The 15,049-nt window shown below is 39.6% G+C and overlaps 1 protein-coding gene across 4 annotated transcripts in view; it reads left to right on the forward strand.

Moving 5' to 3' along the window:
* Nucleotides 1-15,049, forward strand: part of nalcn (sodium leak channel, non-selective) — a 76,686-nt gene that overhangs the window by 26,210 nt on the left and 35,427 nt on the right. For all 4 annotated transcript variants that reach the window (XM_086265466.1, XM_086265467.1, XM_086265468.1 and 1 more), the window contains 3 exons: nt 759-845; nt 12,174-12,305; nt 13,358-13,525. In XM_086265466.1, the coding sequence (XP_086121592.1) occupies nt 759-845; nt 12,174-12,305; nt 13,358-13,525 (387 nt within the window). The remainder of the gene's footprint in view (nt 1-758; nt 846-12,173; nt 12,306-13,357; nt 13,526-15,049) is intronic.

Genomic DNA, 15,049 nt, shown 5'->3' on the forward strand with positions numbered 1-15,049 from the left:
AGGAAAGCTCCAGCAAGATGTGACAATCTCCCCCACCAGTTGAAGAGCCCCCCAGGTGGCTCGACGCACCGGCGGCACCCTGCTCCAGAGATTTGTTATGCTACATTCCGCCAACTCTCATTTTTCTCTGTATGTTTGCTTTAGGATCACATAGTTTTCTCCAGCCTAGGCAGCAAATTCATTTTCAGTGAAATTATGGTTTGTGTGTTATTAATTTAGATTTTCTATAAAATTAATTATTTGAAACTGGGATTAGCATCTGCCTGAGTGGCTATAAACACTTGATCTTGCTGTGATACTGATACATGGCAATCACAGTATGTTTGCTGTATATGAGTTATTGTAATGTTTGGCAGCTAACTGAAATAAACACTTTTGGTTGATTCTTAATATCAAGTTAACTCTTTGTTGATATTTCTCATATGTCTAATTTGTTATATTCAAGATTTGGTAGAACTGTTATTAATGAGTGAACCAGCTGTCTTGTGTATTTGAAAGTCTCTGCTCTGATATTTGCTTGTTTTTATTTCCGGTGTTAGGTCCTTAGGCCTGCATACTGTATTTAGTAGCTATCACACTGCATGTGTGGGTTGGTTCTGTGTGTATGCCTTCAGCTTTTTTCTGGCCACAGATGTCTTATGAAGATGTAGCCTAGAGGTTGAAATGTCTGTTGTGTCCAGTGTTTTGAATGGTATGGAGATTTTATGTGTGTGTGTGTGTGTTCGTTCTTCCACTTACATGCTGTCCTTGTGCCTCAGATGTTCCATGAAGATGCTGCTGGGGGATGGCAGCTTGTTGCTGTGGACGTCAACAAACCACATGGCCGAGCGCCTGCCTGCCTCCAGGTAAACACGTCACACGATTAATATGCTGCTGGTGTAAACTGTTTCTTTTTCCTCTCATATGCACCTGCATAATTCCTATTCTGTCTATTAACAAAAAGCAGATAACTTCATTCTCTTTAACAGCTGCTGTAGACTGATGCAGTATCACATCATTGTTTTTGCATTTGTTTCTTTCTTTAGTGGCTGAACAGTGTCAAACAGTTAAGTGATGGGATTTAAAATGAGGGGAGGCTCATGTTTGATGTGTAATGCTGCGCTAATGATGTCGCTCCAGTGACAGATGGGTTTTAAATGACTTCTACATGATGGACACCACTGGCGTCTCGTGGTTGGTGTGATCCAAATGGTTGGGCTTTAAAGATAAGCTGAAAGCGGCGGGTGTTGTTTGCAGCTGGCCCGCTGTTGATAGCGGCGTGTTGTGGTGTAAAAAGCTGGGCCCTTGCTGTGAAAGACTGCCAATGGAGTCTGCAGCTATGTGAAGGTGGATGGCTGTCAGCACGCCCTAATGGAGTTAAAGCTGCTCTGGAGCTAGGTTTTAAGGATGCATGCACACATAAACAGAGCAAGGAAGAGAGTGCAAATAATAACAGGGAAATTTGAAGAAGGGAAGGAAAGAGAAAATGCGAAATATGCAGTATTCCCATTAAAGCAGCATGTCCCCCAGAGCCTCATCATCGGCTGAAGGAAAGATTTAGATAGAGGGATAACCAGAGGGATAAACACGGCTGACTTCCCTCTGAGCCCTGTGCTGCATTACAAGGAACAATCAAAGACTTCTTCATTTGCCTTATTCACTCGTAACAAATAGCCATTATTGTCATTATGTGATAACAAGATGATCATTTCCAACAGTAGAAAGGCTAATGGAGTGAAAGACAGCAGCATTAGGTCACCTTTATAGCACTGGGTCAAAAAAGACAGCTTCTGTTTTAGTCAGACTGCTGTGTGGATGAATTGCGGGTTAGATTGCATTCGCCTCCAGTAAAACTATGAGCAGATGGGCAGAAAGAATCTGAATCTGGTGAACATTTGCCTCAAAGGCCATGCCTTCTTGTTTGATTGCTTTGCTGTACATAATTCTGGATTTTTGCTTCAACATCATTAACTGCTGATAATAGGATAGGAGAAAGGATTTTTTTCAAGTCATATACCAGAGGATACAGATGCTGTGGGGCCGGCTCCCTGTGAGAGGGAGCAAGCTTCACAGTGAACTGGTAGACGCAAGGCAACTCACACTACCATCACACGGACTGTTGGAAATGGCCTTGAAATTGTGATAGATGAACATCTGTCTCTGATAATCAAAACACAGAAACATAGGATAGGAATGATCCTGATATTACTTTATTAACTTCAACAAAATATATTTCATATTAAGGCCAGTACTAGACAATGCATGTATTATAACAATAAAGTTTTAAAAGGAAAAGCATATGTTAGCTAAATATTTAGTATATATTACTATGAGATTTCAGATCCTACCGTCAAAATAGCCTAGATGATTTTTATGTTTCCATGGTAACAATCAGTGACATGTGTTTACCAATGATACCATCTGACAAAAGCTGAGGAAAATCTGCCTTGCAGATAGACTTGAGTGCAAGCAAGGAAAATAAGATTTTGTTTAAATAACCTGCTGAAACTTTTGTTTTAGTTTGTTTGTTCAGTTGAGATTCTTATTTTTAAGCTGGTATGTAAATGTTTTAGCCTGCTTGTGCATTCAGTGTGTCAAATGTGAGGCAAATAATGATTAAGTATTAGCTGAATACTTGTGACTGATTTTGACATGTATTGTACAGTGCTAATCTCAAAAGTCTTCCATTGTTTTCTGGTGCCAGTCAGACACTGACAGCAGTTTGTGGCATATAAAGCCATCAAAGCACTCTGAAAATGTTTTCATGTTTTCATGTTGTCAAAAGCACTGCAAGATCTAACCCAGCTCTTCAAACCAAACCCGAAAGGCCTAATCAGAGATCACAAAGAAGGATTTTAAGTAAGGAAATATGTTACAGGTTTCACAGATTAGTTGTTAAAAGAAGTTAATCTCATCTAAAATGCGTTGTACACAAAATATTCACCAGTATTGACTTGAAGAATTAGTCTTTTATTTTTAAAGGACTTTAATTTAAACTGTCTCCTAATTTATCGGAACAGGCCAGTTCATAATGTGCTTTGACTTCGAATGAGAAAGCATAATAAAGACAAACAACACACTGTTCATTATTAAATCGTGATATTTCCCACTGCAAATGGTACTTCAGACTTAGAATTTCCTTAAGGTATTGCAATTTTTAGATATTGTTATATTTAAATAAAAGAAATGTAACTGAAGATCACTGTAAAATGAGTTTAAATAGGAAAGACATGGGATTGATTGCATTGACAGTTAGTGTAGCTGCACCTGTGTATCTGTGCATCCATGTGTCGTGGGCAGTTGTACACAGTAGTTATGTATGTATGTAAATGTGATTTAAAAAAACCCCACACATTTCTCTTCTCTGATGTAATGGTTGGTGTGAGAAGGCATGCCATATTACACCAGTATCAGATTATTGATGGATGCCCCTTGCACGCTTTCTTTAAAGCCTTGCCAAACACTGTATTTCTTTGCTTTTTCATCCATATCAGAAGGGAACAGTGTTAGCTGACTTGACAGGTAGAGTGAAGACAGGTAGTGGAGATCCAGCCTGCAGGGCCATCTGTGAGTGCTGGGGAAGTGAAGTGTGAGTTTCTGTTCTGCTCTATCTGGCTCCAGAGTAATTGGCCGTCAAATGATTAAAATGTTTCAGCGCTGGCAGGTGGGTGCTTTCTGCAGATAGGAGACCCGTGTGCATCCTGTCTTTGTCTGCTGCCGGCTCACCTATTACCGTCGGAATGTCTTTGAAACTACGTGCAAGTGTCCGGTCAGGCCTCTGCGTCTTCGACAGGCAGCCCGGCGATCTGCCTGCAGACGTCTGCGTATTTGTTCGTGTGCGTGTGTGTCAATCTGGATCTGTCTTGGTCCAATCTGGCTGCAGCAGTTGGAGATAGCACATAATTGATTAACCACCTGCTCTTTTTGGAGACGGGGAGGAAATGGCAGCTTCCTCTCCTGAGGGGCTACAAACAAAAATAGCCCTCTAAGCAGGGAGCACCTTCACTTTCCTCGTCCACTCTAACAGCTGTTTTTCTAATGTTTTTATTATCTCATTTTTAACTAATGCTGTCTTACAGCAGTATAGTCTTAATCAAAGTTTTGACAACATATGGCATCCTGGTTGTCATTTTTGTTGAATTAGAATATTCTGTTCTTTTCGCTTTCGGACAGTAAAAACTTTACATTTGCATATTTGTGCTCATGAAATCTACCAACAGTCATTTTCATATACATATTTGCATGTTTCTCTTTGCTATTGCATTAAAAGCATATTTTTATGTTTAGACATTATAATCAGCAGTAGAGTTCAGAATTAAGGCCTGTGAGAACAAAAGACATGCACGAGTGTTCCTGTGAGTTTTTAGTAGTGCCTGTAGGAGCCATCTTACATTCAGAAGGTCTCTCTTTGCTATATTTTAATCACACAGACTGCTTGGACAGTATTTATTTAAGGGTTTTCAGTCGGAGACCGGTGGAGGTTAATGAAGCATTCTGTTCCTTTCCCCATAGATTTGGTCTGCTAATTAGCCCCTGATGCTCCACCGTGCCATAATTATACCGCAGATTGGTGCTTTGGCTGCTATAGGCAAAATAAAGAGAAATACTCACTGCAGATATATACTATTGGAGTCAATAATTAAAAGAGCTTCAAATGACCACTTAGGGAAAGTGGAAAAGCAATAATGAATGTTCAGGTCTTCTAGTAATCCAGCAAAGTCATGTGTTTAATTTTGCGTTGTCTCTTTGCCAATGAGCAGTTGCTGTTCCTCACTCCTCATCTGCAGAGCTAAATGCAGTGTGATGGATAAACCACTAGCTTACTGAGCAAAAGGAGGATCTTTTTGACCTCTCTCTCCCTAAAGCCAGAGGTTATTGATTCTCTTGAGCTCCCTATTTGTCCCTGCCCTTTGTCTTCTGGATCTTCTCAGTGACACCACTCGTATACTTTTAGGCAGCCACACAAACACAAAGATCTACAATGTGTGAAGGTTAAGGTCAGTTTGACTCTGCATGGAAGGAGAAAGAGGGTACAAAGAAGGGAAATTAGATGAGGAGAACACAGGATGCAGAAAAGAAAGACATAGCAAGGTAGGTAGTGCATATGTGTGTGATGTGAAATGGATCATCTGCAAGAAGAAAGTGAACAACATGTGACTGTTCCTGTGAGATCAGCTCTGAATGTAATTGTTCTTTCAGTCTAGTCAGGAGCACAGTGATATATTTTCTGAAATTAGATACACCACACAGTCCTATTCTAGGACTAAGACACGGAATGGACGCAGAGGTGGCAAAGCCAGCAGATATTAAAGGGAGAAAGGGAGACCATCATGTTTTATTAAGACCCTTTTTCCAGCCAGAGACATGAGTCAGCCTGCTGTAGTCAAGGCCGTAATAAGTCAAGGGGCACCCACTTAACTTGATCCACAGCCCAGTAAGACTTTATGCACCCACTCCTTCAGCCAAAAGCTTTGAATTACAATAACTCTGTGTTGATATCTTAATTTGACAGTAGGCTTCTGAATTACGATGTTTGGTTTGCATATTTTATTCATTTATTTTTTTTAATTCGGTTGGAATAAAAAAGCCTTAAGAGAACTCTTTGTCAAGTATAGAGACTTAAAAAATAACTCAAGCAAAACAGTCTGTAATCCCACTCAAGTTCTTCTTAATCTCAGTAAACAGGAGAGAAAACTGTAGCAGCAGTAGGTGCCAGAACATGGCCCAGTCTGTTGGTGACAATTCCTGTGTGACTACTGCTTTTCCCTGCCAGCTATGTGCACATGTGCTACACTCCTCTCATGTACCAGCGGAAAGAGCATTTGTCCTCCTTGGCAGTCTGAGGGAACAGACAGAAGACGAGGAAGCAGCCAGTCTGCGTCTCTTTGTTGATTGTGTTACAGTTGCAGGCCCTGGAAAATTTCCAGATATTATGGATATTTTCCCATCATTCAGAGGATCGGTCTCTTTACTTACAGCGGCTTGTGTCGCTACATCTCTTATATGAGGACAGCTGAATGTTGTCTCAGCTCTTTGGTGAGATTATGGTTTATTCTTCACTGACCAGAGCCTTTAGTGAGAGTGAGAATTTGCTTCACTGTTCAGATTGACTTAGCACTAAGGAACAAAAGTGCACAAGTCAAGTAACGAGAAGTCTTCACAAAAAGAGAAATAGATGTTCATTACCTATTCCTTTGTATTTTTTTCAATTGCACTTTTAATTTTACCAGAGAAAAACACACACTGAGTGCTCTTTTTCCCTAGATACCAATTTGCATGCCAGTCGAAATGATCTTTTCTCCACAACGCTATTTGCATGTATAATTTCCATCATGGACAATCTGTTGCAGTCTAGAACATAAGAGCTGAGTACACGCTGCATGTCGGAGGTATGCTGTGCTATGTATTGGAAATTAAAGTTTGCTTCACTCACGGAGAAAATTGTGCTATTATTCACTGGAAAAAAGACAAAATCGCAACTTAATGTGTAGCTGCTTGCAACACTTGAATTCATCATCGCTCTCTCTCTCTCTCTCTCTCTGTCATTAGTAACTTTTCTTCAGGAAGCAGTTGCTAGTAAATGTGAGGTGGACATTACATTTCAAATATGTGGATGCTTATATATAGTTTAGTATCTGTATATTGTCATGTCATAGATTTGGGAGAAAACAAGAAATTGATTAAAATGTTCTATTCTATTTCAGCAATCATCAACTTCATATATTCGTGTGTGTGTGTGTGTGTGTGTGTGTGTGTGTGTGTGTGTGTGTGTGTGTGTGTGTGTGTGTGTGTATCTGCGCGCACGCATGATTGTGCCTGTGTGCAATGAGCACCTGGTATTTCAAAGAATCAGCCAGAGGCAGCTCGAATAAATAGCATCCATCAAACAAGTGGCAAAGGATTTCAGAGACATACAAGCTGAGGAACATCAAACAGCAGGGGAGAGCCTTCTTGTACTGCAGTTGATGCTCTTAAATTGATTCTGACATCTTGAGGCCATACAGGGTGTGCCAGTGTCATCAGCTGCATTAGGGAAACTCAGCCATTTTGCCTTTGGAACAACATGGAGAGTGTTATACGGTGAATTGCTCTGCATGTTTAGGCAATTTGGCGCAAATGGCAGCGTGAGGGCAAGATCAAAAGGTTGTTTTGTGGCAGACGTGAATGGTTACAGGGCTGTATCTCCATATGACAGATGTTCGAAGTAGACACTGCTCTCCAGGTTTTCTTAGAGATGTGATTCCCAAAAGCTGACAGAGAATATGGGCAAAGTCAGGACCTTAAGAAAATTGACTTTCATACACACAAGCATGTACTTTCTGCTCTCTGTCAGTATGCCTCTGTCTTGCTTCTTCACACACACACACACACACACACACGCACAGATCCATTCAGCCAAAACACCCATGGGGGAGAACGTCTGGTTGCTGGAAATGTCAAACTGCTTTGTCACGTCCAATCTCAGTCAGGGAGCTTAAGCACTGTGTGTCTAGAGTGGGCATGTGTAAGTTCGACACAAAAACACCCATCCTCAAGGCTATGAGCTCTGTTAGCCTAGCCAGTAAGTTGAGTTTTCAAAAGTAGGAAGAATTTTACAACAAACATGAAGTGAAAAAAGAAAAAGATTTGTGAAAGATTTGGCTGACTATACTGGCAGTTTCATAGCTCTGTATATGACTGGGTCTTATGCAAATGACATCATCTTAAAGAGCACCTTAACACCAGCTGAAGATCTTGTTTTTGCTGACATCCAGTGGTTTAAGTTTTCATCCACCTGCCGTGATGTAAAAGTTAGGGTGCTGTTGCTTGACCAGTCGAGTGAATTTTTGATCACATCCAACCCAGCATGCATGATACGGGAATCGCACTAGAAAGTTTCAACCAGAGAGGGCAGCCAAACACTCCTTTGTTAGCCTGGATTTAAAGCCCAAGTTTATTTTAAGCTGTCAGAAACTTAGGGATATTACTAACTTAGTATTGCCTCTTCGTATTTAAGACGAAGGAAAGTGAACTCAGTAGAATTTAGACATATGTCTAACCGATTTATACCCACAATTGCCCTTGAACCTGTGTGCTTAACCTCAAAACTGCTCCTTTTAACCCCTCCCTTTTTAACCCTCTTTAATTGCAATGCAGCCCTGCTGGTTAATAGTCTGCTGCTTTTTAGTTTGCTTTATTAGGAAGCTAAAGGTATTTGGTTAAGGTTAGAAAAAGCCAGAAGTAAAAGAAAACAATATAGACATATAGGAGACAGAATACTGGCAATGATCAAGGTGTGCTACCAGTGCCATTGCTCCTGACAGAAGTCTGTTTTTGTACTGTAAGAGATTTTTGTCAGGTAAACATAAGTGTGGTAAAACAGCATGCAATACATCATGTAATATACGTGTCATTCAGTAGCTTGGTTGGGTAAGTTTATCTAATAATTCCTCACTTGTTTTCAAAGCAAACTGACTGCAGATCTGGATTTCTAGACTTTTGAGTTTGTACTGTAAGTGTCCTTGTGTGTAGGAGGGTGAATGGCAGGGGGCCCGTTTTCCTGGGGCGAATTTGATCTTTCCAGCAATGTTGCAAACGATCTTCATCTGTCTTAAAGTCTTCCTCTCACTTTTCACTTTTTCAGTCCTTCCTATTGCTAATCTCACATGCAAGTCTTTTTTTAGGGTGAGTCGTTCTACCCACTCACATGCTGTTCATCCTGCCATATACAATATGTGCAGTTTAGGGCTGTGATCACATCTGTCGCATTGTTTCCAAAAGAATGCGTCATTACCACATTTTTCTGAAAGAGCAGTCTGTGTCTCGGATCACTGTGGGTCAGTTTCTTCACATTCTCGTATTCCGTGATTATTTTCATCATGTGATGTTATCGGAGGCTTTCAAAGCCTCTGCTTTTTTCAGGGTAAACGGCGTACACTTATTGCTCCCTTTTTCTTGTTTTTGCCTGTCTGAATGCACACTGATTCTGATGTCTGGAACAATGTTTCTCATAGTATTTAACGAAACCCCCTTAATTGCTTTTAAATTTCATGTAGGACTTTTTGCTTTTCTGTACTCTATATATGTACATACACATGCCCAATGCATTCCAGGTGGGCACTTAAAACTAAATTGCTATTGTCTTGTTCTAAATTTAAATACCTGATGTCCATCATACAGGGTGTTGAAAAGGTATTGGCCAATTTCTTACTTTTTGCATATTTGTCACACTTAAATTAGACGATTTATTAAAGGGGAAAGAAGCTCTCCAACCCTACCTGGCCCTATGTAAAAAAGTAACTCCCCCCTCTTCTTAAATCACGACTTAACATTCATTAGCAACATGTCTGGAAAGCTGAGTTCACTTTCACTAGCCACACCCAGGTCCGATTACCGCTGAACCCTAAAAGAGACTATCCGCCCATTAGTTCATGCCCTGAAGCTCAAGCACAATTGAGTTATGCAGCAGGACAACGATCCAAAACACAAACTTCCTCCATAGTGATGTAAAAGACTCATTGCCAGTTATTGCAAATACTTGATTGCAGTTCTTACAGCCAAGGGTGGCACTACCAGTTATTAGGTTTACAGTTGTGGTCAAAAGTTTACATACACTTGTAAAGAATAGAATATAATGGCTCTACCGAGTGTCCCGTTATTTCTAAAACTCTGATTTTTCTCTGATAGAGTGATTGGAACAGATACTTCTTTGTCACAAAAAACATTCATGAAGTTTGGTTCTTTAATGACTTTATTATGGGTTAACATAAAAAAGTGATCACATTTGCTGGGTCAAAAATATACATACAGCAACATGAATTAGCAATTTTGGTGACTTAGAAAGTTGTCAGTGAACTGAGCTTCATAGCATGGCCTCTTAACTTCTTGCGAGTGATTATGAGTGACTACAGTTGGTGACTTCTCTTAGGCCAATTAAATAGGGCTCATTGGATACAAACGCCCACAAACGCTACAATGGGAAAGTCAAAGTAGCTCAGCATGGATCTGAAAAAGAGAATTTTTGACTTGAACAAGTCAGGAAAGTCACTTGGGGCCATTTCAAAGCAGCTGCATGTCCCAAGAGCAACAGTGCAAACAATCGTTTGTAAGTATAACGTGCATGGCACTGTTTCATCACTGCCAAGATCAGGAAGAAAACGCAAGCTGCTGCTGAGAGAAAATTGGTCAGGAGGGTGAAGAGTCAACCAAGAATCACCAAAAAGCAGATGTGCCAAGAATTAGAAGCTGCTGAAACACAGGTGTCATTGTCCACAGTCAAACGTGTTTTGCATCTCCATGGACTGAGAGGCTGCTGTGCAAGAAGGAAGCCCTTGCTCCAAAAGCGGCACCTTAAGGCTTAACTGAAGTTTGCTGCTGATTACATGGACAAAGATAAGACCTTCTGGAGGAAAGTTCTGTGGTCAGACAAAACAAAAATCGAGCTTTTTGGCCACAATGCCCAGCAATATGTTTGGAGGAGAAAAGGTGAGGCCTTCAACCCCAAGAACACCGTGCCTACAATCAAGCATGGTGGTGGGAGTATTATGCTGTGGGGCTGTTTTGCTGCCAATGGAACTGGTGATTTACAGAGAGTAAATGGGATAATGAAGAAGGAGGATTACCTTCACATTCTTCAACATAACCTAAAATCATCAGCACGAAGGTTGGGTCTTGGGCGCAGTTGGGTGTTCCAACAGGACAATGACCCCAAACACACATCAAAAGTGGTAAAGGAATGGCTAAATCAGGCTAGAATAAGGGTTTTAGAATGGCCTTCCCAAAGTCCTGACTTAAACCCCATTGAAAACATGTGGACAATGCTGAAGAAACAAGTCCATGTCAGAAAGCCATCAAATTTGACTGAACTGCACCAATTCTGTCAAGAGGAGTGGTCAAAGATTCAACCAGAAGCTTGTGGATGGCTACCAAAAGCGCCTAATTGAAGTGAAAATGGCTAAGGGACATGTAACCAAATATTAGCACTGCTGTATGTATATTTTTGACCCAGCAGATGTGATCACTTTTTTCTGTTAACCCATAATAAAGTCATTAAAGAACCAAACTTCATGAATGTTTTTTGTGACAAAGAAGTATCTGTTCCAATCACTCTATCAGAGAAAAATCAGAGTTTTAGAAATAACGGGACACTCAGTAGAGCCATTATATTCTATTCTTTACAAGTGTATGTAAACTTTTGACAACAACTGTAGGTGCCAACCGGCCATCTGCTGCAAGGTAGGTGCGACCAGCCATCTGCTGCAACCGGTCGCAGCAGATGACCCCGCCCCTCCCTCAGCCTGGTTCTGCCGGAGGTTTCTTCCTGTTAAAAGGGAGTTTTTCCTTCCCACTGTTGCCAAAGTGCTTGCTCATAGGGGGTCATATGATTGTTGGGTTTTTCTCTGTATCTATTATTGTGCGATCTACTGTACAATATAAAGCGCCTTGAGGCGACTTTTGTTGTGATTTGGCGCTATATAAATAAATAGAATTGATTTGAATTGAATTGAAATTGAATTGAATTATTATTTCACACAAAGCCATGTAGATTTGGATAGCTTTTTTCCCCTTGAGAAATGAAATCATTACTTCAATATTACACAAAGATAACTTATGCTGGTTATCTTTGTGTAATATTAAATTTTATTTGATGATCAGAAACATTTAAGTGTGACAAACTTGTAAAAGAAAAAAACAAAACAAAACAAGAAACCAGGAAGGGGGCCACACTTTTCACAGCACTATATCTTCTTTAGTGTGTGTTCTATCAAACCCTTTGTTTTTTTACTGCAGTTGGAGCTATATCCAGCTGTTTAAATTGAAAGTATATTTTTGTGTTATCTTTTGTCTGTGCTTGTTCATTAAAATCTCAGATAAACACAAACTCTAGCTGAGCAAGTCACAATTGCAGATCTCTTATCGAACACCATGCAATACATTTTTTGTTTTCTCAGTCAAAGCAAGTGGGGTTTTTCTGTGGTGTTTTTGTTTCCACTGACAGAGATTGTCCAAATTATCAATCAATCTGTCAAAGTCTGAACAGATTGGACTGACACAGTCAACTACTGTCCAACATGCTGAATTGAGGGAAGCGTTCCAGACTAACTCGCTGCCAGCTAATGGTCTAAATACTAATTGTCTCCTGTGTCTATTTGAGTAAAAGAAAACAAAAGCATTCCTGCTATTCTACTTCAATTACCTTTCTGCTTTTCACACAGCAAATGATGCGGTCATCTGTGTTCCACATGTTCATCTTAAGCATGGTTGCCGTGGATGTCATCGTTGCTGCTAGCAACTATTATAAAGGCGAGAATTACCGCAGACACTATGACGAGTTTTACCTGGCAGAGGTGAGATTTATTTATCTATCTGTCTATCTATATATATATATATATATATATATATATATATATAAATGCAAATCTATGACAACTTTTATTATTAATTTTAATTAAACGCAGAGTATTCTGTTTTAAGATTAAACAGCTTTAAGGTAATTCTTGTTTTTTTGTTTTTTTAATTTCATCGTTTTAGAATATACACAAGTGTGATACTGTGTGTCCTTCAAGTTGGTTTGATGTCATCTGTATGCAGGTGACATCACACCAGCAATGACGATAAGGATTGTGCCCACTATCCCAGTCACTTCACACCTCACTCTCTTATACAGCTGGATGGAGGAGATAAGAAAAGGGAAAACCCACACAAAATATTGCCTTCTGTCTCCTTCCCTTCCTATCATGCAGACACCCATCTGCAGATTTGTTCTAATCTGTGTGAAGGATTTGAAGGGTATATAGGAACGAGGCATTCGGTTTAGAGAAATGCATGTTTTACAGAATGTCTCAGATCCTTTGCATGGTAGTCCAGTGTTTTACTATTGCTGTCAGCTCGACTAGAAGATACAGATTTAAAATAAAAAAGAAGAAAAAAAAAAACATATTCTGCTGTTAAAGGATCTGGGTACTAAAGCGACCTGTCTGTAGTCCTGGTCTGTCATCCTCTGAAAGCATGAAGAGAAACACACACAAAAATATTTTTGCTTAAAAAAAAAAAGCACAACAATCAGCCTCCTTTTGTTTCAAATACTTTTTGAAACAGGCAAAGTACTGATGTAATATAGTGGTAAACATCTCACTGTCCTACATTTTTTGAGCTGTCTATGTTTCTGTTGGATGTTTTTGGTTGGACACATCCTCTCTACTTCTTAGTAATAGGATTGTATTATTTTAGACAATTTCATCATCAATATTTCTTTTTATATTAAAAATTTGTTATATATCAGCATGCTTTGCGACAGTGCATTGTAGCCATAAATAGAAGTTCATCCACAGAATATTATAGTATATGCCCTCCTGAAAGATGTCAAATGCAAAAAGGGATTTTCCCCCTTCTGTCCTAGGTTGCATTTACTGTGCTGTTTGACCTAGAAGCTCTTCTGAAGATCTGGTGTCTAGGCTTCACTGGCTACATCAGCTCCTCTTTGCACAAGTTTGAATCTCTGCTGGTGGTGGGAACCACTCTGCACATCTACCCTGACCTCTACCATTCCCAGTTTACCTACTTTCAGGTATGGTTGCACAACTACATGCATAAACATTTTCATGTATTTTGATTGAGAAAGCATGATTCCATACACATTTATCAGTCCCATGAAGAACAGATGCTGTGAATCGTTTTGTAACTTTCCCGTGATCATGCAAATAAACCATATCACTAGTCTCTGTTCTTCCATACATTTAAAGTTATTTCATGTTTTGCTGTGACAATAATGATTCCAAATATATCAGGAGAGTGTCTTTATCGATTCTGGGATTGGAGGAGCCCTCAAACATCACATGTCGGGTTTACGCTCCGCAACATTTTTTGGACTCTACTTAAAAAAATGTTGTTGGTGTGAAAAATGTTAATAATATCAGAATACAAAAACGTGCAGAAGAGTTCAACTCTATATGTAATTGCAAATAGAACAAAGACACAGTATCCGATGTTTAAACTGAGAACATGCTTATTTTAAATTGAAGCCAGGAAAAATGTTTTAAAAGAAGTGGAGGCAACAACAGACAGGAGAAGAAATCTGCACCGAGGGCCAGGGCTGAAAGCCAATCCTAAATGGCCGTCTCGAGGATCTTCGGGCCCTTGGGCTGCATTGCATTAAAAACAGACGTGTAATCGCTGCACAGGCTGAGGAACCACTGTTAATGTTGTTTCTGCACCCACAATATGTTAAAACTCTTCTATGTAAAGAAAAAAAAACATATACAAACAAAAGATCCCAAAATGGCAAGTAATTGGTTTCCTCAGTAACCCATTGCTTTTGGAGTGCTGCTAAAAGAGTATGTGATGCAACACAGTAGCAAACAGGCCCATGTCCCAGGCTTTTTTAGTCAAATAAAAAAGAAATGTCCATTTCATCATCTGATTTGTTGTCATCAGTGATTTTCAAAACATTGCCTTTTACTTAAGTCTTAAGACGTAAACATTTAAAGTTAATCCAAAGCCAATTCAAAGTATATCTTTAATCAGTCTGAGGATCTGAGGTAAAATTACAATTTACAGTTGTGATCTGACTGGACCCCTGAATCCATGAATCCATCCACACAATCTGCAACTAGATCCATATATATTTGGACACAACTTTGATTTTTTTACCTGTTTACTGAAACATATTCCAATTATAGTTATATAATGGACATGGACATAATGTGTAGACTTTCAGCTTTCATTTAATGGTATCCACATTCAAATTGGGTGAAGGGTTTAAGGGTTTCAGCTCCTTAACATGTGCCACCCTCTTTTTAAAGAGACCAAAAGTAATTGGATGATGACTCAAAGGCTGTTTCATGGGCAGTGTAGGCACTTACTTTGTTATGTCATTGTCAATGAAGCAGTCAAAAGGGTTGATTTGAGGTGTGGTGCTTGCATTTGGAAGATTTTTCTGTGAACAGACAACATGTGGTCAAGGAACTCTCCATAAAGGTGAAACAAGCCATCCTTTAACTGCAAAAACAGAAAAAAACCCATTCTAGGAGTGGTACATCCTGATAAAGAAAGAAAGCACTGGTGAACTCGGCATCACAAAAAGACCTGAACA

Source organism: Aulonocara sp. 'chitande type north' Nkhata Bay, linkage group LG16 (genome assembly GCF_057382095.1).
Source record: "Aulonocara sp. 'chitande type north' Nkhata Bay isolate Kocher_YH1m ecotype deep benthic linkage group LG16, A_spYH_male_GT1.1, whole genome shotgun sequence".
In the NCBI taxonomy this organism is placed as follows: Eukaryota; Metazoa; Chordata; class Actinopteri; order Cichliformes; family Cichlidae; genus Aulonocara; species Aulonocara sp. 'chitande type north' Nkhata Bay.